This window comes from Argiope bruennichi, chromosome 3 (assembly GCF_947563725.1).
Source record: "Argiope bruennichi chromosome 3, qqArgBrue1.1, whole genome shotgun sequence".
NCBI classification, from domain to species: domain Eukaryota; kingdom Metazoa; phylum Arthropoda; class Arachnida; order Araneae; family Araneidae; genus Argiope; species Argiope bruennichi.
In genome coordinates, this window is record NC_079153.1 from 87298066 (window position 1) to 87324787 (window position 26722).

Below are 26722 nucleotides of genomic sequence, written 5' to 3' on the forward strand. Positions count from 1 at the left end.
GAAAATCATAATTTCATTCTTAAATACTTCAACAATAATGAGAGCGAATTTCATGGGAAAAAAAGGGCACTATAAACGTGTCGGAAATATTATTGAAAGCGAGACAAATATTCTTTTGAGAATAAAATCATTCGAAAAATGCAAAGGAAATAGCCTAAATTGGTAAAATCAGGAAATCCTCTCACAAGCGCTTTGACAGTTAATAAATGAGTCATGATTTGGTAATCCATATTAAACGAACTGTTGATCATCCAAGATGATTATTCCCAATCAGCTCAAATAATCAAGGTTCAACTATATTTCAAAAAATTAATCCTTCTTATTTATAGTTAGGATTTGTTGTTTTAAAATAAAGAAAATTGCCTGTTTCATAATTTTTTTTTATAGATAGAATAAAAAATTGGAAAGTTTTTTAATCCTATAATCAAATTTATATGTAATTATATTTTGCAAATCAAAATTTCATGTATCGAAAAATGAATATATTACTGTAGTTTTAACTCAGAGCTTTAAAACAAAAGAGATATACTGGCATAGAAAACAAATGAATTTTGTTAGATTCTTAAATGACGTTGCCACATTAAGGGCAGAATGATAATTTTTCGATGAATTTAATGCAAATTAGACTTTTATTTAAAGTGGATTTTGTATGGAATCAGGTTTTATACTCGCAGCCCTCCAATCTCGAAGGCGATATTCTGCTGTACAGCCTTCTGCCTTACACCTTCAGAATAGCTAGTGTTATATTTTTATTATTATTATATATTATTATATTATTTTTATTACATATTATTATTATTATTATATTATTTTTATTATATATTATTATATTATTTTTATTATATATTATTATTATTATTATATTATTTTTATTATATATTATTATTATTATTATATTATTTCTATTATATATTATTATTATATTAAGAAAGAAATGATAGTGCAAAATCGAACAATTATTTCAAGATAGCAAAAAGAAGAAAAAAAGTTCTTACATTATGAACTACAACATATTGCGCTTGGGATTCGAAATTTAAACTGAAACGGCGAATTCTCTTCTAACCAACAATTTAATTATCAAATTTAAATACAATACTTCTTCTAAATTTTATCACACACCTAACCTTTCTCCTTTTCTTCTGTTTTTCTTCCGAAATTCGATTACAGGTATCTTTCTTTTTCTCCCTTCTTAATTTGTTTTATAGACTTCACAGCAGTTCCCCCCCCCCCCTTTTGAACAATATTGTTACCTTTATTTTCACTCCCTGCTGGTTGAAATTTATAAATTTTTGCATTTGCACATACAATTTTTTTATTATATGTGTTCATAAATTGCACATATATTAATAAATTTCATTCTGTATTATATATCATGTTGCTTGTATATTATGTATTTCAAATATTAATTATATTTTCATTGCTTCATTTTTTATTGTATAATAATATTTTTAATATAATTTAAATCTTATTTAAATTCTTAATTTTTATCTTAAATTAGCCCATGATAACTTCATTCTAAAATATTTTCTTATTTCAAATTCCTATTTTTTTTAATTTTATTATTTCTAAAACGCGCTTAACAAAACTGATGACTTTTACAATTTCCACAGTCAGAGCGAAGGAATAAAAATCCCTAATGCACACAGCATTCTTTTAAAGATACATTATATATTCATACATTCTTTTCCTAAATCAAAAAAATCCCTATCAGATTCTCTTAGTAAAATCACTGAAGGGAAAAATGTCGGTGATTTTGCTATTATAACGTGATGTAAAGGAACGTCGTTTTACCATCCCTTCGCTTTTACTTTGAATATAACATCACTCCTGTGGTGAAATAAATGGAAATTAAAATTTCATAGGTTTCTTTTTTTTTTTGGCCACGCATTTATAAAATTATGTCTGCATATATATATATATATATATATATATATATATATATATATATATATATATATATATATATATATATATATATATATATTATAATTTCATTTTTTCCACCCTTGATGGGTGTAATTTATATCTACTGATATTTTCTGTACACCCACCGATTCGTGTCAGTTTTGTACCCATCGGGTAAGCTACGTCTGTATGGGGAATTTAAAAAAAAAATGAAGTGGCACTATTTGCTTTTATCCTGTCAATATGAATCGATTGCATTACATAATAACCTGCAATAAAACTCATTTATGATAAAAATACATTTAATTCACTTCTGGTTTAAAAAAACTGAACCATGTTTTTATATTCCTTTACTTTTTATCATACTAAGCGATCTGAATCTTAAGGGGCTACTTTATTTGCTGCGGTCGAAGTTGTTTAATTAACCTGTTGATACCCAGCTAATAGTGCTACACCTGTAAAATTGATTCGACATCTATTAACACATAATAAATTACTCGATAACATGGCAGCTCTATATCTTTGCATCGATCTGATACCAAAATTAATCACATTAAAGTAGAAAGGTGGGGAGGGTTGTCGACTTGGAAAAACTTCGAATTTTGCTCTTTGGCAGCCCGCGTTTTGATGAGGAAGGGGATGAGGCATTAATTAAATTAGAAATCATTAGTCAAAATGAAAATTGGAGCTGTAGAAGGTGGTGAGACTGATGACTCTGCGCTTTGAGAGAAGATAACATCATCAAACACTCCTCTTTAATCTGATTTTTTCTCACTCTGTTATACAATATTTATAAGTTCAGATTTGAATTTTTTTTCTTTCTATAAGCATTATATTATTCAGGCCTCATACGATATATTCATGAAGAAATGTTTTTAATTAAATGTTGAATTAAATTTTGAAGGAGAAAAAAAAGTGTTTGCAAATTTCTTTCATCATAGGGTTCAATGCTTATCTAAATTGCATGTTGCAAGGAAGTTATTTAACATTAACATAAAGAGGGGGAATTGCCACATGTTCATTTTTCATCTAAGATTCAAAAAAATGAAATTCACCAGATTTTATTTTTAAAAAATCGATACAGCTTTAATCCGTACACTTAAAACTATTCGTAAAATCTAAACTCCAATTGCACTAATTCCAATCACTCTAATGATTTCACCAAATTTCATTTTATGGGAAAATTTATGATATCTAGATACATCGTGATGATGATTTGTTCTAATCATCCTTTATTTTAGGTAACAAATTTTAAAACTCTATTTCACTATACATTCTCTTTCGGAGAATAAAGCCTTTAACCCCCAACAACTTACATTAAAGTAATGTCTCCCTCCCTTTTGTCATGGTCCAAACATAGTTAACTAATCCGAATGTTCCAAATTTAAACAGAATATTCAATTTCATTTTTCATTTTTCTTCATTTAACAGAGTATTTTAAGAAAATATTGTGTATCTTTTGTGGGGGATAGAAATTATAAATTTAGATTATTATTATAAATTTTGATACTGAAAAGAATTGTGCAAAAGTTACTAACAAAGTTGGTCAATATGGCAGGGCACTGGTTTCGAAACAACCAAAAGAAGTGTTGCGAAATTTCACAGAATAAAAATATTACATGTAAACGTAATAGAGCCTTCAAGACAGAGATCATTACTCGGTATCCATTTCGAGGAAATGTTATGTGTTGATTGCAAATAGTCTCGTGGTCATTGAAACAATCTAAAACAATGCTATTCAAAACTCATAATTCAGTCGGTTTCAATTACTAAAATGTCGAACATTTCTTTATTTAAAATGTTAATATATCCGGAATATTTTATTAAATATGATTAATAAAATCAGGATACTCGTTAGATATCGTTAATTTCGCAGAAGTGCATTTATTAATTCAAACACAAAATGCAGTTTTTTTTAATATAATAACAGCAATTTTCAGCTGGAGGTATATGTCAACATTCTAACTGTTTAGAAATTAATTACCAGGTCGCCGCAATTAAAGCGAACATCCTGTATGTTTTAATAATATTAAAAATTAAATTTTTAATTTATCGACTTACTTATCCGGAAAACCTTTTAAGGAAATGCAATAGACAGTCAATAACTGATCATAATCTAGCAACTAGGAAGAAAAAAATGCAACAGTTTTTATGAGTAGACAGATTTCTTACCTGATTCTGGACTATTTTCAATATCCATGGTACCTGTGTTTGAAGTAATAGTCTCCAAGGAATTATCATAGAGAGTCGAATCTATCATAGAACTATTCTCCTGCCCTACAAAGATAAAATAAATACATTTCAATACATATGTATACAAAAAGTGGTTTGCATGAAGAAATATAAAAGTAAAAGCACTTATAGATTTTTTTCCAAGAAAAAATATTGCCGAATACTGTAAGAAAATTTTTATCTTCTTAAAAAAAATTAATATGTTTAAAAACTTAATTTTAGTCGTGTTTTTTGCTTAAGAACATTGGTTGGTAGATAAGCCACAGCAGATGCTTAAATCTTAATTATCAAAATATTCAGTAAAATGTTGATGTCCTTTTGAAATACGTTGTTTCCTACACGACGATGAAAAAAAAAAAAAAAATCTAATAAAATTTTAAATACTATTTTCCACCAAAAAAGAAATTCGAGAGTAGTTGTTTATTTTTACGGCCCCTGATAAATCGTCGACAAATATAAACCGTCACCGACTGCCAAAATGTCACCGACTTTGTGAAATTTTGACATTTTAAATGTTTGGCGTTCTTGGAACAATCTGAAAATCACGAAGTAATCGTGGTAAGAAACCATCTTAGAGAAATACTATTGCCATATTATACACAATGAAGATTAACGAACTCGATGTAATCCGAAAAATGCCAAATGAACTTAGGGGTTGGGGACATAAAAATGTACAAATTCTGTTTCGAGTTATGTACTAATGAAACTAAATAACAGTTACAGAAAAAAAATACAAATGCTTAAAAAAGGCATGTAACGACCACATTGACTCATTCTCAATATTGTGCTAAACACCTTCCATTTGGGTCCCGATTTCCTGTTTAAGAAATCCTTTATAAAATGTTTCCTAGTTACCTATAAAATATTTTCCTCATTTAAAAAAATCATTTAGACAGAAAAAAATAAAAGGAGCTTAATTTCTATGACTAATGATGAAAGTGAGTATGTACAAAATGTGAGTGTATTCTATATTTTCATGGGGAAATGCAGTATCAATGTATAGGCAAGTTTTACGCTCTAGCAAGGAAGAGATATTCTTTGGAAAAACATTCCTAAAGGAACATTGGGAAACTACAAAGAAAACAGATAAAATCAGTAACTGTTACAGCGAAATCTGTTATAAGAATTTCCTTAACAAATAAAAGAATTCATTAAAATGTTAATACACGATAGCACTCGCATTTTTATTTTTATAATTTCTCAAAAAAACAATTTTAGAAACTCTATCAAATGAATGGAAAACATGATTTAATATTTAACATATTAATCCCTTCACACACAAGGACGAGTCTCGAATTCGAAATCGACGAATTTTTAATTTTAAATTTGCAATTAAATGAAAGTATTAAGTAACTTAAAATACAAAAAATCACTTAAGAATGTTTCAACATTTTAAACGCCCTAATGTTATTATAAAAAATAAAACTAACAATAAATATCCAAAATAGGATGTGTCATCTAATTAGGAAGTTAAATAAATTCGTAAGTCAAAGGATTAATTGAGTTTTCGATGATCGAATTAATTACTGTCCCAATCAATTTGAATAATCGAAATTCCACAGCATCGAAAAGCAGTAAAATTATTTTGCCCTCGTTTATTGCGTATAATTTAATAATATGCTGCATTATAACAATGAAAATCGAATACTAATTACAGATTTACAAATATGATGTCAATATAAGAAGTTAAATTTAAATAACACAGTTCTTTTTGAATTTAGTTGGCTTTTTTTTCACATTCAAACACATAGACAGAAAAAATATTTTGATTCAAAATTTGATAATAAATGACTATTCTAGTGATAAAACCACTGCCAAATTTGATCTATCCACCAAAATTAATCCGTGTTGTTGTCTGTTATGATAATGTTCATATGGACAGGATATTTTATTTTATCGAAAAATTATCGTTTTGTGCAATATGTGGTGAAGTTTATGTTAATTGTGTCCTTTTACTATATTTTTTTTCTCCTCTTTATATTCATGTTTTTCATGATATATCTTTAAGGGAAGGAATGTTTCTTTACCTATAAATTCGAAATTTATAATTATTGTTAAGTGATTAGCTTATCCTCCTGTAAAGACGCCGTTCGCATATACTATATAGTGTATATAATAAAAATATATATACAAGATCATATAAACTTCTCGGTGAAACATTTCAGCCAAAAGTGCAATTTATGTGCTATAAATTTCCTGATGTTGACCCAAATTGTCCACTAAGTTTCTGAGTTAGCATGTAAACTTGTACATGCTTTCAAAAAACAGGCAGCTTTTAAAAAAATAAAGTTTTATTATATTAAAATTTGGTAAACATTTATCATTTTATTGTAAAGACACAATCAAATTTCTTCTGTTTACTACAAAGCGTTATTGTTCATAGGCATCTTCAAAACGTCTTATTTCAGACTTAGGGATATTCCCACAGAAAAATCCTAAAAGTTGTATTATCCATGTAGAAAAATCCAAAATTTGTATTGTTCTTAAGCAATAGAAGTTTTGGGAGCTCTCTTTCGTCATTCTTCTACTCCAGTGTCCAAAACCAGATGTCTCTTATTAATTCTGACTTAGTTTTTACATAAGCTATTTTTACAACATCTTAAATATCTAATGCAATACCTGTCATAGCTATGTTGTTGTCATAGACAAGCCCGCTAACAAAGTCAACGATTTTAAGCGTCTCTTATTTCAGTAGCACCATCTAAGACCAAGAGTACGACTTAGCTACTCATGCATAACCCTTTTTACGGGGCTGATTTCATTCATACATTTCATTCACAGATCGTAATTTAGACCTGAATCAGAGAACGATTATCTCTGAACAAGTACCCCCAATGGTATTGTCTCGACTTTGAGGACTTTGTGACCACGACAGATTTATACTTGCACCAACCACCTTATACACGGAGAGTCTTCGGCTGGGGAGGGGGGGGGGTTCGAACTCACTACCCAGGGATGTGAGTCCAATCAGGCTATCCCGGCATACATAGCTATTGTTCTCTTGAATCAATCATCTAACAACGATAATAATTTGGCCTCATAAATCTGTAAGCAAATATGAAAGCAAGAAATTTTTTTTTAATGAAATTTGCGATTGCAAATTTCAAGTTATCATGTGAGAACATTGTTATATTTTAAGTCATTATTTGTGTTAATTAATTTAAGTCATTAACTAGTTTAAACCGGTTTGAAACAATCACGAGACTTCTCTATCGGTCTCTATCCCCCCCTCTCTCTTTATATATATATATATATATATATATATATATATATATATATATATATATATATATATAAAATGATAATTTTTTAAAACTTTCATTTTCAGTTTTTCTAGCTGGCAAATAAGTTTTGGAGCTCGACCGATTTTGAGATGAAATAACTACTATGATGTCATAGTTCTATGTCAACCTTTTAAAAATGCGTCTGCTGTCAAAGAAGCATGCGTAATAATAAAACATAACTGGTAAAAGTAGGTCAACTTTTTAAAAGCGCATTTGTTTTCAAAGAAGCATACATAATAATAATGCAATACTGGTAAAATCAGGTAAAAAAATATATGCGATTAAAAGATGATGATGAAAATTGCCGTTTATGCTCTGTTCATTGCCTACGCGATTTGTCAAGCGGGAGTCGTCACCCAGAAACTTTGAAGTACATATTCTTCAATAATGTTTTATCGCCCTTCCTTCGTATAAAATTATGGACTTTGGGTAAGGCCGTCCATTCCTTGCATATAGCATTGGCGAACAATAGCTAAGAAATTTAGATCTTTGATGTGAAATTGCATTTTTTGCAAATATGCATTTTGGATGCTTCTTTTGCCGGCCGATTGACACCAAAATTTGTTACAAAACTCCAGTTATAGTCACAAGATAATACGAATTCCTTTGATTTAAGTCATTGCGCTCATGAGTTGCTGTATTTATACGCAAACGAAAATACAGAGCGAAAGACCTTCTGACTAATATGTTTGCAAATTTGATAAGTATCTATATTTTAAACTACAACTACATTTATATTTTATATTAAACTTGTGAAACAAATTTTATCTTCTTAGTTCTTTGCATTTTCTATTTATTGAGTTCACTTGTATACAAATAGACAGATAGACTTTCTTTGAATTGATTTCATTCAAAATTTGACGGAAATCTATAAATATGGTCGCCCTATACCATATTTCAGTTATTTAGCTTAAAACGTTTTTGAATTAATGCGTTTACAGTCAGACAGATAAGCAAACAAATAAATATAATGTCAAAATATATCTTTCAGATTCAGAGGCATCTGAAAGTGGATAAACGTGGAAGTTTGAATCGTCAAAATCTCGAATTCGAATTCTCTGACGATTACATTGCTCCCTCTTTAGTTCGTATGCCAGGAAGTAAAAATTAAATTACCTTTAAAAAACCCTTCAGAGCCCAAAGGCAGTTGGCTATTTTGATAATCTGACCGTGAAAAGTTTAAAATATGGAGAGTCATTAAAATCTCGAATTGCAACTGCAATACTTTCTCTTAGTGTACTTTTTATCAGAGAATATAAAAGGCCTTAACGATCACCGCAACTAAAAACAAGCTGGCAGGGTGTGATTCGATGGGCGCCAGATCCAAGCTGCTGATATATTGCCAATGTTTACATAACATCATTAAGATCAGCCAACTCTGGAAAAGGCGAGAAATATTTAGGCAGGTTATGATAGGGCCCACGCCTCCGCCCCGAATGAAAATGTTTTCTTGCGCGTCTAAGTGTTTCAGACAGACCGAGTGGAAAAATAAAAAGATTCGTCGAAGTGGATGGCAGTTTTTCGAAGGGGAATGAACAATGAGTGGAAGGCGTTAGGAAAACAAAAACACAGAAAATGGAATTGCTTGTGCCTGGCTGATATTTACAGTCTCGAATTTTTTGGAGCTTTTTTAGGAATTTTTCAAACGATGCTATTTATTTATTTATTTATTGTTTACACCTCCCTTGACAAAAGTCTTCGTAGATTGCTAACAGAAAAACTATTAATAAAACTATGAAATAAATAAGGGGGAAAGATGGGCAGATGCTTAGGAAGAAAAGAATTGACGTTTAACACGTCAGTACTCGCAGAGGGTCTTATAGACATCATTAATTCTCTTTTATTTAGACACTCTAAGAAATTATAAAATTTTACACTTATTACTTCCTATACCTTCATGAGGGAGCTAGAAGAAGAAGATTAGAACAACAGAAAACAATGAAGTAATGTATCTTATTTTTTACAGGAGGTTTGGGATCATATTGACCCTGCGTATGCTAACGTTTCAGATTATTTTAAGTTATGGCTACCACAGTGAGAAGCACAGATTCAGAGATCTTTTCGCAAGCGTTCTTACTGATGGACTAAAAGATAGCTCAGATTCGCAATACATTGATGACATTTTGGAAAGTGAGCATGAAACAGAATCGGAACAAAAAGCAGATACTGAATACTCTGGAAAATTTGATCGAGTCCTTTCTTGCTCGGGAAAAATGTAGAAAATCCTTATATAAAATGCATTCTTTTATAATATGAATAAATTGTCTTGAAATTTATGTCAACAATTCATTTTATTCTGAATGAAGAATGATAGAAGCATTTTTTTGAGTATGTATATAAAAATGAAAGACAAAAAATATGAATTTTCAAAATTGCATGTTTAAGCTTTTTTTTTCCCGAAAATATAAATCAAAACATCTTGGGAAACATGTGTCAAATATAAACAATATGTAGAATATAGATTTTCTTATTCTCCCAATTTTTTTATGCATTGAAAACTATTTATATAAAAAATAATGTTTCATCTTAATGGAATAGGGAAAAAGGAAATGAATACAGAAAAGTTATAGAAAAAAGGGGCTAACTTCAATTTGGATTTTTTTTTAATTGAGAATCGCATTTATATTTTAAATAAGAACATGTTTGCATGTAAAAATATATATATACTCTGGCCATATTTTATTTTTATACAAATAGCCGATGAGATAAAGGATAAAAGGCTGAAAATTTTTAATCAAAATGACTCCACGCTGTGAAAAAAGGTGTGTGTGTTGGAGGGTTATGTAAGATAAAATTCTTCTGTTAGTGAAGTATATCAATAATGCTCATTCACTTTTAATTTAAAAATGTAAAATGTGATGTTTTCCCCTTGATCTGTTATTAATAGTTTCCAGCTTTATAGATGCATCTTCTTTTAAAATCATTGAAAATGCATATAAAACTCTCTTTTACAAGAGCATTTAAGTCGCAAAGATTTTATAATATATATATATATATGAATATATTTAAATATTTAATAATGATATTATTATAATCAAAAAACCATAAATTAGAATGGGAAGCATATGCTTCTAAGTGAAGAATTCGGAGCTCTATATGCGGCGTTTATTTTAATGTAATAATGTTATATCTATCAATAAATTGTAACATGCTTGATTAAAAAATCATTTAAAGCGCTTTCAAGTGCTGAATGTTGGATTTAGATCGAATATGAGTAAATTGTATGCAAAAATATACAAAAAAATTTTCAGTGTTTTAATTAAATTTGTAACTAAAAGATAATCGCAAGATTGATGTTTATTGCAGCACAAAAAATGGTTTTACGGCACTTTTAAAATATTAAACATCTCTTCAATGATAATAATCCCATCTTCTAATATTTTTTCTAATTCTTTTAACTTTTTCATCTTGATTCAATTTCTAATTTCTAATTTTTTTTCTTATCTATTAAATTTTAATTTTTCTGATTTTATTAAACTAAAATTATGTATTTTAGAATAATACTTATATTCTTGAAACTACACTTAGATTCATTTATGAATGCCTTTTTTTGTGAGTACATTTTTAAAAATCCAAAAATAGAACAGTCAGTCCTAAAACTCAGGACGCTATTATATTTAAAAATGGAGATATTCCCTTGAGTTTTTTACATTTATCTTACGCAATTTCTTTAATTATTTATTGATACATTCTTCTTAAACCACGGGATCATTATTAAATCATGGTACAATTAATACGCATTAGAAATTCGATTTTTTTCTATTGATGTTTTTTCAAACAATATATATTTTCGTAATTTTTTCGTCTTTATTCCTTACGCTTTTTATAGAGATTACTGATTACCTGTAAAATATCCTTAAATAGATCCTTTTAACTAATCAATAACAAAAGAATAAATGATTATATCGAAAAAAAACTTCATGTATCTAACTTTTTCGAAAATTGTGTGATTGATCAATGCAAAGTATAAATAGAAACTATCAAACTGGAATTGTGCGCAAAGAAATAGATATTAAATTTTATTTCTAAATAATTGTTAAATCTTAGTAAATATATAATATTTCAACAATGATGATGCCATTTATGAATTCTAAAGTATCAATGAATGCAGTTATCAAATTATAATGCACAAATTAACGTGAATTACTATGCATTCAATAGTTTAGATAATTTTCTCAAGAACAAGTGAATACAAAATGATATTGTTCAAAATTCTAATTTGATAAATTGTAAAAATGTAGGCTAATATTAATCATCACACTGTTTTATGCTATGGTGGAGCAAAGGTATCAAGCGCCCAGGGTATGATATAATTTCCTCGCTCCTTTTCATCAGCAGCTAAGTAAATGTAAACAAAGTCCGAGGCATTGTATTCCTGCCCCTCCTTATCATAATTGGATTTAAAAAGTGATGAATAATATTTTTTTCTAGATGGCGCCATCAAAGTCAGAGTCTATATTTCCTTGCTCTACATGTCTCTATACCACTGGTCTCATGTTATTATAAAAGTGCTTTTCCATACTTGTTTTACGCAATCATTCAGATAACGATCATCATAATATTTCATCTATTTCTTGTCTCCTTAAATCATAGAAAAAAGAGCACGAATAAAACAAAGATTATACCATCTATGCATTTTTTTAAAGATAACCCATGATCAAGTATTATTTGATGATAAAAATTATCGTAAGACTTAGTCGATCAACTGACACTAAATCAATTCATAAATATCATAACAAATCGTTCTTGTTTATTTTCGTGAATATTGTTAGCATTTAAAAAAAAATAATGAAGTACCAAAAATTTCAAGATAAAAAAATTAGTTAAAATAATCTACCGATTATTTCTAGAGTCATAGATACAGAAATTTTAATTCTTGTTGCTTAATTTTTACATAAATTTTTTCTCTATTCAAAAAGATTTGAGAAAACTCGATAATTCTTTATTTTTCAAAATAGTGTTGACTTTAGCACCAACGCCATCTATTAACACTTTTCCAGACAAATACGAATAACGAAAATTCTAATGGCGAAATAGCACACGGCCTTGACCTTCATAACCCCTATTATACAAAATAATAAAATAACTCCGCAGTCATTTCCTGCACTGTTTATTATTTTAATAATTTTCTCAAAGATAATAACAATAAATGTTTTAATGACGCTATACAGATGACAGTAATCTACTTTTAAGAATATAAATAATGCATTAAAAGGATTATATTTTTATCGTCTCTACATAAGATTTTGCCAGAAATTTTACTCGATGTTTTTAAGTTGTCTTTAGTAATTCTGATCGAAAGATGCTTTTAAAAATGAATTATTAATTCATTTATAACTTTTCTATTACAATAGTTTACATTTTATAAATATTTTTTGTAGAAGTGAAATGAGGCAGTAAATAGCTTATGTAATGCTATATAGATTCCAGAAAAGAACTATTTTAATGGAATATATATATTCCCCTTCTTTGGAGCTAATTAAGTCTTTTGAAATTAATAAGTAATTTTAAAAGTAATAAGAAAGTTTCAAATAGTTTGGCGGCCGATAAAGATAAAATTAAAATTTTGCGTATAAATAGCTATTCATTTTATAGAAAAAATATTTGGAGTTAATTAGAAATTTGGAAAAGTATTTTTAAGTATTATATATATATATATAAAGAGAAAAATAACTCGAGGCTAAGAAATAGCTAAAAAAATGTTTCTTTAAAATACTGTGGGATAGTAATGACAATTGCATGTTGGTGTTTGTTGCAGAAAGTCATTGAATATATCTGAAAATAATTTTGCCATTTAAATTCAATTAAAATGAAAAAAAGAAAGACCCTACATATCTCATATATTACTGGTACATTTCACACCTGTGTATTAAATCCTCAGGTGATTTTTATTTTTATTTGCATTCATAGTTAGATTAACATTTTTTTCTGAAATTAATATCAGTGTAATGATATCTTTTAATTATTTAGAAGAATTAAATATCATTTTAATCTTTAAAATGTCTTTTTAAATTATTATTCAAGATTGAAATGATTATTGGAAGTGATAATTTTTATTTTTGACTTTAATATATATATATATTTTAATAGCACATTGCTTTTAAAATAAAGTTTCTTCTTGCAGATTCAATTTTTAAGATTTATCTCATTAGTTATCTTAAATAGAATACGTATAATAATTATCAAGCAGAAAAAAAAAACACTATTTAATTTAGCGACTTATTTAGAGTTTAAAATTTTGATATACATAAAACAACTTAGATTTTCTTATATCTTTAAAACAATTCTTTTAAGCCAAACACAATATTTAAATATATATATATATATATATAATACTTTCGAATCCTGTCGGCTTTTTAATATGTAACATTATTTGTTGTGAAGCAGGATGCAGTTGTGACCAGCAGTGAAGAGACCTTTTAACATTTTAAAATTCTTTTTAATATCCATCGGGAAAGCATAATTATTTACAAGCAGAGACGCGGACAAGACGTCAGCCGCAGCGCAGACAAAAGCCGAAGTGGGGAAGAAGGGCCGAAATAAATTATCCCTCGCCTTATATAACCTTAGATTTTGATAGGGAAAATATTTCTTCACAGTGCCAATATATTAATAAGATTCTGATAGGGATTTCTGACGCATGTCGATCACATGTAAGGGAAACACAGGGATCTTTTAAGAAAGAATGTGCTTACTGGACATTTTTACCCCTTCACGCCGAGCGTGTGAAAGTATCTCGGTGTTTAGCTAACTAAGCAATTTTATGAAGCTTCTCTTGAATTAATTAAGTAGAGAAAGTGGAATTGGATCACGAAATAAGAGAATATTTTAGAATGAAGTTACTATGGGCTAAATTAAGATGAAGTTACTGTGAAAATTAATTAAATTGAAATTAGAGTTAAAATATCATTACATATATATATATATATAATTTTCAAATAATTTAAAAACTGGTGGCGCTTTAATTTTTCTTTATTTTTTAATCAATTTATTATTATTATTATCATACGCTTAAAATATATTTGGAACGAAACTGGAGGCTGTTTGTAATTTTATTCAAAAGTCATTTTAAATTTTCACGAACCACGAAAATTCCATAGTTTTCTTAATTAAATTTGACTAAAAGAAATTTAAAATTCCTACCTATCTTTAATTTAATATATGACAAAAATCTATATTTTAAATTTTATATCATTTCAAAAGTTAGCAGTATAAAATCATTTAAACCCGAAAAATTCATCATTTTGAGAAAAACAATAAAAAATATACTTATCCCTCTGAATCGTAAACTGTTCATTTTTTTTAACAATACATTTTTGAATATCATTGTATTTATATATAAACATATATTTGCAAAATCTGTTTATCATTTTTATGCTTATTTTAAGGCTCCCCACCTGAACATATGAAAACAAGAAAAGAGAACTGTGCAATAAAAGTATCTGGGAGCAAAGCCCTTTGTTCAATGTTTTACCACAAAAACATTTAAAACTTGCTCGGTCGTTACTTTAACTTATATATTATTTTCTTCTTTCTTGCGTCGTCGTGACGACAATCTCCAATATTCCTGGATCGCCACTGGCAACTTGCTCAACAGCAACCCATCTTCAAGAATCTTCAACAAGAAATTTTTGCTTACTGTAATAATTTTTATTCTTTGATAGATTGTGAAAATTGAATGATGCGGAGAAATACATGAACTCCTGAAGCTTTTGCTTCATCGACGACTATTTTCCAGTTCGCTTTGGTTTCCAGCATTATATATTGTAGTAGATGCAAGCAATTAACCATGTTCTGTAGATTGTGTAGAGGCATTTGTCTCAGAAATTTTGTTTTATCAATACAAGTCTGCTGCCAACCTACAGCTGATTTACTTGATATTAACCTCAGAACCTTTAAACATGCATCTAAAAAACTGCTCGTAAAGAAAATTTTATTATTCTTAAAGCCCGCAAGGAAAGTTATTTTGTGTCAGGTTAAACCAATTAGAAAGAATGAAAACACTAAATTCAAAGGAAAAGCAATAGATGATACAATGCTATACATTACATCATAAAGGTAAAATCTTTATAACATACTTCTAAAGATTTATCTTGTACTTAATACGGAGAATATTTTTCAACAAGAGCTGAATGGTGATTATGATTCATTATTTGAAATTTGCACCAGTGTAAGAATAAAAGACTATACAACATTCAACCAGAGATGCATGTAATTTTTAGGAACTTCTTATTATTTCATAAATAATATTTGCTGAATATTTTATTTATTTTCTTATTACCTTTGGTGCAATATTAATTACATTTAATTTCAAATAAATATACTATGCATAATATGATATTCATGATAACTTGGAAGAGATATTTTTAAACATCAAATTGTGACAGATATTAAATAATTTTATTTTAATAGTTTTACACATATTATGTTTATATAATATAGAAATATACCTAATGGAGTCGAGTGCTATGATAATGGTAACTAAACAATAAACAATAAAAATGGTAACTATTTCGGTAATTTAGTTTTAATCGCACTTTCTCCATTGTGATATAGGAATGTCACATTCTTATTCTTCTTTCTTGAACAATGGCAGAAAAATTGCCAGATTAAATATTTCATGAAACTATGAAATTAACTTGAAGTGCGACTGCAACAATGAAGAATGGTAAGAAAAAATACTCTAAAAAAATTGCATGATATCTAAATTAATATTTTTGAATAACACTGGTATCATTTGCTGAATTTTTAAGGAGGTGTAAAAATCATTTTTGTGTAATGAAATTTCTGAATTTTATCACGGAAAAACATGCAAAATCTCACTTCATTTTTAATTAAAATTAAAATTACATTTTAGAAGATATTATTGCGAGGTTTTTACCCTTCAAAGTTTATTTGTGATAAAGTTTTAGACTTTTCAGTTAAACAGTATGGACTATATATTGGCAACAGCCACATTTACATATTCTCAATCTTCACCAATAAAGTTTTTCTTTCCTTTCTTTTTTTTACTTTCTGATGCGAAGTATAGTAGAGGAAGTATAATTACCAAAAAATTTGAACTCGAGAGTTTGATGAGTCTCTAATTTTCGGATCTCTCTGAACCCCCCAAAACCATTTTAGGAATTATGTCTTTTTGCCTGTGAATATAACTTAAAAATGACTTCAGCTAGACGGATGAAATTCGGTATATAGATTTTATAAAAAATTTGCAGGTTTCTATCAAATTTTGAACAATATCCATTCCCAAAAAGTTCTGTCTGTCTAGCCGTTCGACCAAAAGTGAAATCGATAACTGCAAAGCGCACAGAGCTAAGTGGATAAAATTTGGTTCCCAGGTTTAGCACAAAATGTAGATACCTATGAAATTTTGAGCCAAATCCGTCAAATAGTTGACACTCTTTCGTATGCTTGTAAACCCAATCATGTAGATCAATGAACTTCATTATTCATTTTGTGATTACATTTGTAATTTCGTGTCAAATTTCAATGTCAATCGGCAGGTAAAAAGGTGTCCAAAATACATACTCTCGTTAGAGATTCAGTAAAAATGCTAGATTCCCATAAAATATATACTCTCCGTAACAATCGTTAATCAATGCCATGCAGAGTATTTGTGGCCTCATCCATGGTCCACAACTTTATGCGGTGAAAGGTAAGGGATGAGATTTTTATTGGTAAGTATGTGAGAAAATTTCGAGTCGAGATTCCCGCTTGCTCAGAATTAACATTTCATGGCCCTTTCTTTAATTTTTACTCTTACATGTCATTGCAATTGATCCAAACGGAATGGAAAACAAAGATAAAAGGACATAACTCGAATCATTGTTCAAGAATCAATATTCCAGATATTTTTTGGCGAATCACATATACTTGAAAAAATTATTTAAATGCAGACATAATTTTTTTTTCATTATATAAGAGGTGCTTGTTAAAGGCACAATAGATAAAGAAATTAATGCAATCACAAGCGAATTAACTTATGAGAAAAAAATCATGAAATCTTCAGTTTTATATTCAAAGAATCTATTGAATCTCTAATGAGTAGCATGGTATAATCAATTTTTACTTTCTTATGTGCGAATTGTACAAAAAGAAAGCACTGTATTCATCAAAAAGCTCGATTTTAATGAATCCTCGAATTTCAAAATTATCTGTCTGAAAACAACTGGATTTTTTTTTCGTGGAGACTAACTATCACATGAAATGTCTTTCTTCTCATATTGTTGTTAATAAAACTGTATTAAAAATTCCATCTATTATGGTTTATACGTTTTTGAAACTGAAGTTGATTCCAAACAAATTTGAACGTCAAAAATGAATCTACAAAAATATCTATTATGTATTGCCTTTTAAGAATTTAACTAGAATTTATGCGATTAACTGAAATCTTTTACTGAGTGGGAAAATAACTTCGTAGTCAAAGAGAAAAAGTGTCTAACGATAGCACTTTTTAGTATATCTTCAGACAAGGCACTGCAGGTGGTTGCTTTTGGAATTAATACTCACTTTGTATCAGTTGAAAAATTGACATCACTTTAATGTTTCTTATGACGTAAATAGAAAATATTATTTGCTTCCCAAAGATGGTTTGTTTTGACCAAATTACTCTTCCTTGACCTATATCCAGAATTTTAAGGTAGTGAATTATGAAACTAACCTTGACAAATCAGAAAATGGAAACCTTAAGCTAGATTTGTAGTTGTTATGTTACCTTTTTTCAGCCCAAATGTTTTTTTCGCTTTCCTACGATCCAGGCGTTAAATGAAAAAGCATACTGTAATATTCAAGGGAAAATTAATTTGAGTTAAACTAGATAAATTATTGCTGAAATTAATTTGGCGTCTGTAAATTATATATCGATTTGTTGATGATTTTCAGCATCATTTAACATTGTATAAACTAAAGCATTCTGTAGATAAAACCTTCTTAACTCTTTCTAGGGCTGTGGGAAGTACGCTTCCCACCAAATTTATCAATCTTTGCATGAAATTATGTAGGTTGGCATAAGTTCTAACAATTTCTTTTTAGAAAGACAAAAACTTAGATACTTCAGTTCTTTATTTTACACAAAATGATATGTCTTGATTTGTTATTTAATTATTAATTAACGAAATTAATTAATTAATCAAATTAAATTTATCTAATAAGCTAAATGAATCCCTTTTCTTATTCTAATTTCAAACCTAAAAATATTTTAACATAATATGACTAGAAAAAAATGGCCCTTTAAAGGGGTAAAAAATGAACTACGAAACCACAACCAATCTAAGTATTTTCTGTACAAATTTCCAATATCGGTAAACATTGTAAAAATAATAAACTAAATTTATATTATTTAAAATATTTGCTCTATTCTTTCTTATACTCTTAATAATAATGATAATTTAATTAGTCATGATATTCAATAATATATTACAAATCCTATTTTGGTTTATAATTTTTTGATGCAAACATGCACTTCTTTTTGGCAAACGAAAGATATATTTATTGCCTTCATAAATTCTACTTAAGCACTTAAGCTTAAAAGCAAACTAAAAAAAAAAAAAAAAACTCTTATAATAATATCAAGAAGGGCTACAACTTTTCAGTCCTAATTGACAAGCCATAATTGCACAATACATAAAGAGTTTGAAGTTTTGCTTGCTTACATAATGATTGCTCTGAGAGACTTCTCTTGGTCACATAGGCAACATCTATGTGGGGGTTCACTAAACGCCTGAATCTGGGAATATGCTAGCAGCTAATAGCAGATATCTGATTGCCACGTGCATATTTTATGACATAGTACGGTTTAAATTGTCTGATATTATTATTATTATTTGTAATTTCATTTTATAGGAATGTGTCTTAATTTCGCCTTTGTAGCTTAAAAGAACAGTTATTTAAATTTTGTTCTTAATCCATTCTTGGAAAATCTGTACTTACTTTTTATTTTTGAATCCTTTACGTTTTAATTTTGTTTATATTGCCGCATAATGAACTACTGATATCAATTCCTGTGGCTTGGTTGGCAAGACACGAGACTGTAGACCTTCACGACCCAGGTTCGAATACCAGCCAAGTCAGTTTTATCCAAAGACTGGAATTTTAATTTAAAATGTTTTCCGAATATATATGGCCTAAATTTGTTGATTGCCCACACAATGGCGAGGCATTCCCGTTCGGTAGTGGAATAATTTCTTTCGGCTTTTGTCAAAGTTCTGGAGGCGTATGCGATTACTTTTTCAGCTTTATTCTGGATTTGCACCAAGACAGCTCCAATACCATAACCACTGGCATCCGTATGAATTTCTGTAGGGGCATTTTCGTCGTACATTCCTAATACAGGATCAGACGTAAGCGCTTTCTTCAGACTGTTAAAAGCTTTCATTTCTTCATAACCCCAATGAAACTCCGCACCACCTTTTAGCAGCATCTGCAAGGGTTCAGCGAGATAACAAAAGTTCTTGATAAATCGCCGGAAGTATGAGCAAAGGCCAAGAAAACTCCGTATATCATGTTCGTTTTTGGGGGTAGGAAAATTGCTAACGGCTTTCACTTTGTCAGGATCAGGACGAACGCCACTACTAGATACAAGATGGCCCAGTATTTTTACTTCTCTGGCCGCGAAAAGACACTTCTTCGGGTTGAGTTTAAGACCAGCATCTTGAAGGCTTTTTAAAACAAGTCTTAATCGAGTGAGATGGTCATCAAAAGTTTCCGAGAACACTATTATATCGTCTAGATAACAGAGACACATAATCCATTTGAAATGGCGCAACAAATTGTCCATCATTCTCTCGAATGTCGCGGGGGCATTACAAAGTCCGAACGGCATGACTTTAAACTCGTATAATCCTTCGGGTGTTATAAATGCCTTCTTTTCACGATCAGCCTCGTCTACTTCTATCTGCCAGTATCCAGAGCGAAGGTCCATGGAAGAAAAGAACTTGGCGCCCTTCAGACAGTCTAATGTATCATCGATACGAGGAAGAGGATACACATCTTTCTTCGTGATCGCATTGAGCTTGCGATAATCAACGCAAAAACGCCAGCTTCCATCTTTTTTACTCACGAGTACAACGGGTGAAGACCAGGGACTTCCAGACGGCTGGACGATATCGTTATCGAGCATCTTTTGAACTTCTTCACGAATGATGCGTCTTTCGGTCGATGAGACTCGGTAGGCTCGTTGGCTGATTGGAGTATGATCACCCGTGTGAATCCGGTGTCTCACATTCGTCCGTGCAGCTGTCTGCTTGTCAGTCTTCGTGAAGATTTGGAGGGGAGTAATGCCGCATAATGAACTACTGATATCAATTCCTGTGGCTTGGTGGGCAAGACACATGACTGTAGACCTTCACGACCCAGGTTCGAATACCAGCCAAGTCAGTTTTATCCAAAGACTGGAATTTTAATTTAAAATGTTATTTATTATTTCTCTAGTTTCTAGTTGATTCTAGATCTTTCTTTAAATGTTCTATCTGGATGTTTCTCGAACATTCTGAGAGTGTATATAAAGTCAAGTGTCACCAGTTGTGGTCGAGTGATCGGTCCTGTACGCTTGAGAGTTACTTTGCTTGAAAAAAATAAATCTGATTACTTGTTCAACCTAACAGCCTTGTTATTTCCAATCTTCGTGACAATATCTTTGAAAGCTATTTTCTCAAATTCTAAATTTTTAATATCTTTTTACAAATCCAATATATATAGTTTGTTCAAATTTGCTTTAACAATTTATCAATAAGTTCTATAATTCCTGAGTTACAGTTGATTTAAAAAGACTTGACAATTATTTTTATGCTTCATAACGCCAAAAAAAGGGAAAAATTCCATGTTATTCATCAATCGAGCCTCAGGATTAAAATATTTGCTTGAAATACAGCTTATTTCTTAGTTAATTAGATAAAATATTTTTTAAGTTACTTGCAAGATTTTGAAAAATTATTTGACGACTCTTTTGTTTGCTTTGAAACAAATTCCTTTTTTTATTTTTGCTCGCAAGGTTTTACTTTATAGCGCATTTTAGCATAATAATAATAATAATAATAATTTTGGATTTTAATTGCTATACTTTTATTTTATCGGTAATTTTACTGTCTATTTATTGCAAAAATTAAAAAATGTAGGCATTGCATATCATTTTTTTAAAATCATCCCGCATGTAGTTAGATACTTGTAATGCAAGTAATTCTTTATTTATAGTGAAAAAATTCTACTTTATACTGAAATAAAAATACTGTTGCAATGTAAAAATTAATTTTAAAAGGATGCAGCTTTAGATTTTTTTTTCTCCCCACATATTACTTTCCAAAAACAGCTCTATCTACAGATGTCTATTTTGAAGATTTCGATTGAATAATTTATGCCTAATATATACCTTGTTAAAATTTTTATTCTTAAACAAGTTTTACATGTAACAAGATTTACTTAGACAAAAATAAATAAAAAAATGGAAGAAAAACACAAGAAAATGCCCCTATCTTCAATGGGAAAATTTCCAAGCTCGTGTTGATTTCCTAGGCAAGTCAAGAGAGAGAGAGAGAAACCGAAAGATTGATCATTCGGCGTCTCGGCGGGTAATATTAAAAATGATCTCTGTCACCGTTGTTTATTGCTGAGCGGAGTTTGCATTACGTATTGCCGGATCTGGCATGTTAAATTGCTCGGATGCCTTTTTTATCTGCTCTCTCGGGGTTAGGTTAGTTGTGCCGCCTCTCTCCTCATTTCCCCCTCTTCCTTTGAAGTAAATAAAACATGCAATATCAGTTTTTAACATAGAATATACTTTGTAGACGGATGCACTAATTGGAATGGTCACGCGAAAGTGTGACACTATTAATCTTGCTGCCATGGTAACGTTTCAGTATTGCCAAAAATAATTACAATGCTGGAAGCAAGAGAATAAAATACATATTAATTATTATTGAAAGAATGTTAATGACGATGGTCGAGATGTATATAGTTCGTAATTGGGGTTAGATGTAAAATTAATTTAGTAAAATCCAGACGTTGTTTATAGAATATGGAAGGTAATAAGTCGAATAATAGGCAAAACAATTAATATGATAGAAACCACAATAAAAAATTTTATGAAGGTAGATTTCCAATGAGGTTTCCTGAGTTTTTTTCTTGAAATATAACTGATCAATTTTCAAAAACAATGGTTAAGTTGTAATTAGAAAAAAAAAAAAAAAAAAAAAAAAACAGCGACAGTGTTTTTTCCGTAACTTTCTTGAAAACTCATCAATAAAGGTCCTATCCTTTATCGCCCGCATAAAGGAAGGCCGCGAATGCCTTGGTATCGACAAGCAGTAGTGCAAAATATAGACCTTTGGTTTCAGCCTAACTATTTTACTGAATGTATCATGGAAGATGTATTTTGTTTACTTTTTTTTTAGAACAAATGGAACCAAAATTTTACATGGAACTGCAATTATATTCATAAGATTATCGATTTTTATTGTTTTAAGTCATCCCGTTCAGGAGTTACAGCGCTTACATACATGCGAAGGCACAGACCGACAGAAGATCAACCCTTTGACAGATTTGCTTCAAAATGTGATAAGAATCTATATTTTAAATGATAAACCTCTGTATTAAATTTTATTTATCCAGCTGTTGCCCTTTTGGAATTATCGAGTTCATTCGTAATTGAAGAGACAGACAGACAGACTTTCTTGGAATGGATTTTGTTCAAAATTTGAAAGAAATCTACAAATTCTGTTGTGTCCGTTTACCTAATTTCATCAATCTAGCTCAAATCGTTTTTGAGTTATCGTGTTCACAGACAGATTGATAGATAGACATAATGCCAAAAATATGGTTTCGTCAAAATCTCGAGTTCGTATTTTTTGATAATTACACTGCTTCTTCTATATTTCGTATACGAGAAAGTAGAAAAGTGGAAGAAAGAAAACAAAATTTTTCATTGTATCCTATGATAATCATTGATGGAATTTAATTTTGGAATAAGAAAATATTTTATAACATTAAGTAACACCCAAAGCCAGTAGAAGCCAATATTTCTGAATATGAATATGAGTTTAGAGCTTCTAACTTCTAAATATAACCATCTCTTCATGTTAACAACTTCCTACAACACATCATGTAGTTTTATCTCTAAACCTACGAATTTACTCAATTGCCTAATTGGATGACACATCCTATTGGAATCATTTATTGTTATTTTAACTCCTATGATAATATAAAGGGTATTTGTGTTATTGAAGCCTTTCTAAACGATTTTTACATTTAATAAATTCACTTAATTACAGATTTACATTTAAAAAATTCAATAATTCGATGCACATGTCAGACATGTCATTGTATGCAAAGGAGTTAATAATAATATGCATAAAGTTTTTACAAGAAACAAAGCTATTCGTAAATGTAGATTATCTCTATATTTCACTTTTCGAGCTTTATAGAAATACATGATTTTAAATCAGATCATTAAATCAGAATTTAACAATTTTGAAAGCTTGTATTACTTTGTTTTATTATATATATATATATATTTTTTTTTTTGTTAAAACTAAAACTTCGCCATAAAGTCTCGAAAATTTAATGTTATGAAATATGTTAAAATAAATGTTAAATTCATCCGTAGGCCAAATTTAAAAAACATCCCTTCCCTAAACTGGCAATATTGCATAATTGAATCAAAGCATCCTTTTTCCCCCTAAAACTCCGATAAGCCATTAAAAAATATTGAAATAAAGAAAAAAAAAGTTGATTATCAAAACTCTTATATAGGCATTTGGCACAGATTGGCCAGTATTGGCCCTTGCGCCATAAAAAAACAATCAAATCAAATATATAGGCATGGCTAATTTCCGACTTAATTACGGTGAATATTCTGGCATTTGTCATGTGGTGGACCAGGCTCCCGATTTTCTTTTCAAAGAATGTTACCACCAGTGAGGGTCCCTCCTTTCAGACTCCTTATTAGATTGGCAGTTCTTTTTCTTATAAGGAAAGACTACGGCGCAAGGAATGTCACCCTCCAAAGTCGAAATTCTAGCATGCTTGCCGGGCAGCTCGTTGCCTGGGATTCGAATATCCTTTTTTTTTTTTTTTAACAGCCTAATCAATTCATTGAATAAGATGTCTTGCTGAGACACACTTACTTCCTTATCCTCCCGCATCAAAGATGTAGCTTACAGGCTAGTATTTCTCATTGCTTTCCTGAATCTAAGAGGCCAAATCTTCTAATTATTAAGGGGTTTCAAAGTAATGCAAAATCTCATCTTAATATCCCTGGCGACAATGTTCTTCGATGATTTTGGAAACCTGCTTCACTCATATAGCAAGTGCCCAAATTTTCACGGCAATTGTATCGAAAAATAATCATGTTTGTTAAAAACTTTTGGCAAAAAAATTCCTTTTGTTTCCTATTATTGTCTTTTTTTTATGACGCATTGGAGCTTGGAAAAAAAAGAATCCTGGTGTCGAATTAACCCACGATTTATATTATACAAGCATTCATCTCAGTGCGCATTCCGAAGTCCAAGAAATAATTGATAGTTCATGGAAAATAAGCTCAGCTCAGATGTTTTCCTCGTCATCTGACCACGATTCAAAATTACGAGGTCCGTCTCCAAATGACACTAGTGTTGCTTCAAAACGTGACGATAATAAAACTAAACAAATTGTGAAGCATTAAAACAACTATAAATCATTTCTAAAAGAATAGATGTCTCATTCTCTAGTTCAGGAACAACAGAACACATTAATAAATTATTACTTCAAATGTGAAGAAAATATATGCATTAGATTTTAATTTATGAGGATTTTCGTAAAAAAATTCTATCAAAGATTAGAATTTGAGAAAACAACATTTAAAGATGTAAAGTAACATTAAAATGTATGTAAATATAAAAATCAAAGCACCCCCCCCCCCAAAAAAAAAAACAATCTTAGAAACAAGATTCAAACAGTTTTATGAAAAAACCTGTTCAAACATTAAAAATAGTAAATTTAAAAAAAAAAAGAATAATTTCGGAAAAAAAAATAGACCTCAACGTAGTTACCTATCTAAATAAAGCAATTTCATTTCCTTCTTCTTTTTACAAGTTGCATTGGTTTATAATTTTTATCTGCTCAATTCGCTGTCTTTTATCCTGCCTAAAAATTTGACCTTGAATTTCACTTATATAATGCTTGGTTTCAACGAGTTTTAAACATTTTTTTATCCCTGTGGCGAATGGATACATGTTGCAGAACTTTGTGCATTTTTTTATATGCCACCATATTCTTGTTAATATATAACCATATTTAACTCAACATAGCTAAACATGAATAGCATAAATAAGCCCTACTAACCAATCTTTCAGGTATTCATCCGATAACCGACGGTTTAATTTGTACGCTGCTACTACACATAGCGGATCTTAAGTGAAATCTGGTTTCAAACTTGAAATCCGATTCTTCCGAAGCCGAATTCTGTTATAAAGACACCACTGTTCACCTCGATGAGTAAGACTTACAATTTTTTATGATGATTCCGAATAACTGCTAAATTATCTTAATTAATTGTAATAATTACCTTGAAAAAATGTGATGCATAAAGTGAAATATATCGTGATTTTTGCAGGCATTTTGTGGCCCAAGGTTTTTTTTTTTTTTTTTTTTTTTTTGAGTTTGAGGTTTATGGTACAAGAGCCAGGTTTGACCATACTGCGCCAAACCCATAGTAAAAATGACTTTGAAATATAGGTAGAAAAGGTGTGACAATAGAAATATCAAGTATTAAAAAGAAGTAAAATTTTCAAACAGAATAATTAAAAATTATACAGAAAAATTATAAAATTAGATAAGATGTAAAACCCAATTTCTTTTAAAAATTTAAAAGTGTTCGTGTGAGGATATTCTCTTACCAAATAACGGATGTATAACGTTCCGAAATAACGCGACTGATGCCTATTATAAATAGAGCATTTTTTTAAACTATGAATCAGTAAAATTGACCTGAGATGATGCACAAGTTGGACACCGTTCACCAATGAGGCCCAAGGCAGTGCACATTACGAGGCCCTTCTTTTAATAACATGGACAATTTTATTTTACATTTCTGCATATTTCTGACTCAATAATATTTTTTATTTTATTCACTTTGTAAATATGTGCTTGCTTTTTTTTTTTATCTACTATGACTCCAGGCATCCACGTTATTGAATCAGATGTTCGATTTAAAAAAAAAATATTTTAATATCTCAGTAAATTTAATGTAAAATATGGAAGCCTTGGCAGTTATGCTTAATAAAGTGTTAATTATTATCTTACTATTGCGTTATTTCATCAAATTCGTATTTTTT

General features: G+C 29.6%; 1 protein-coding gene across 1 annotated transcript in view; it reads right to left on the bottom strand.

Annotated features, from left to right (window-relative positions):
• LOC129963667 (zinc finger protein 423-like) overlaps positions 1-26722 on the bottom strand; it is a 206825-nt gene that overhangs the window by 137795 nt on the left and 42308 nt on the right. The window contains exon 3 of the mRNA XM_056078163.1: positions 4078-4182. Coding sequence (XP_055934138.1) covers positions 4078-4182 — 105 coding nt within the window. The remainder of the gene's footprint in view (positions 1-4077; positions 4183-26722) is intronic.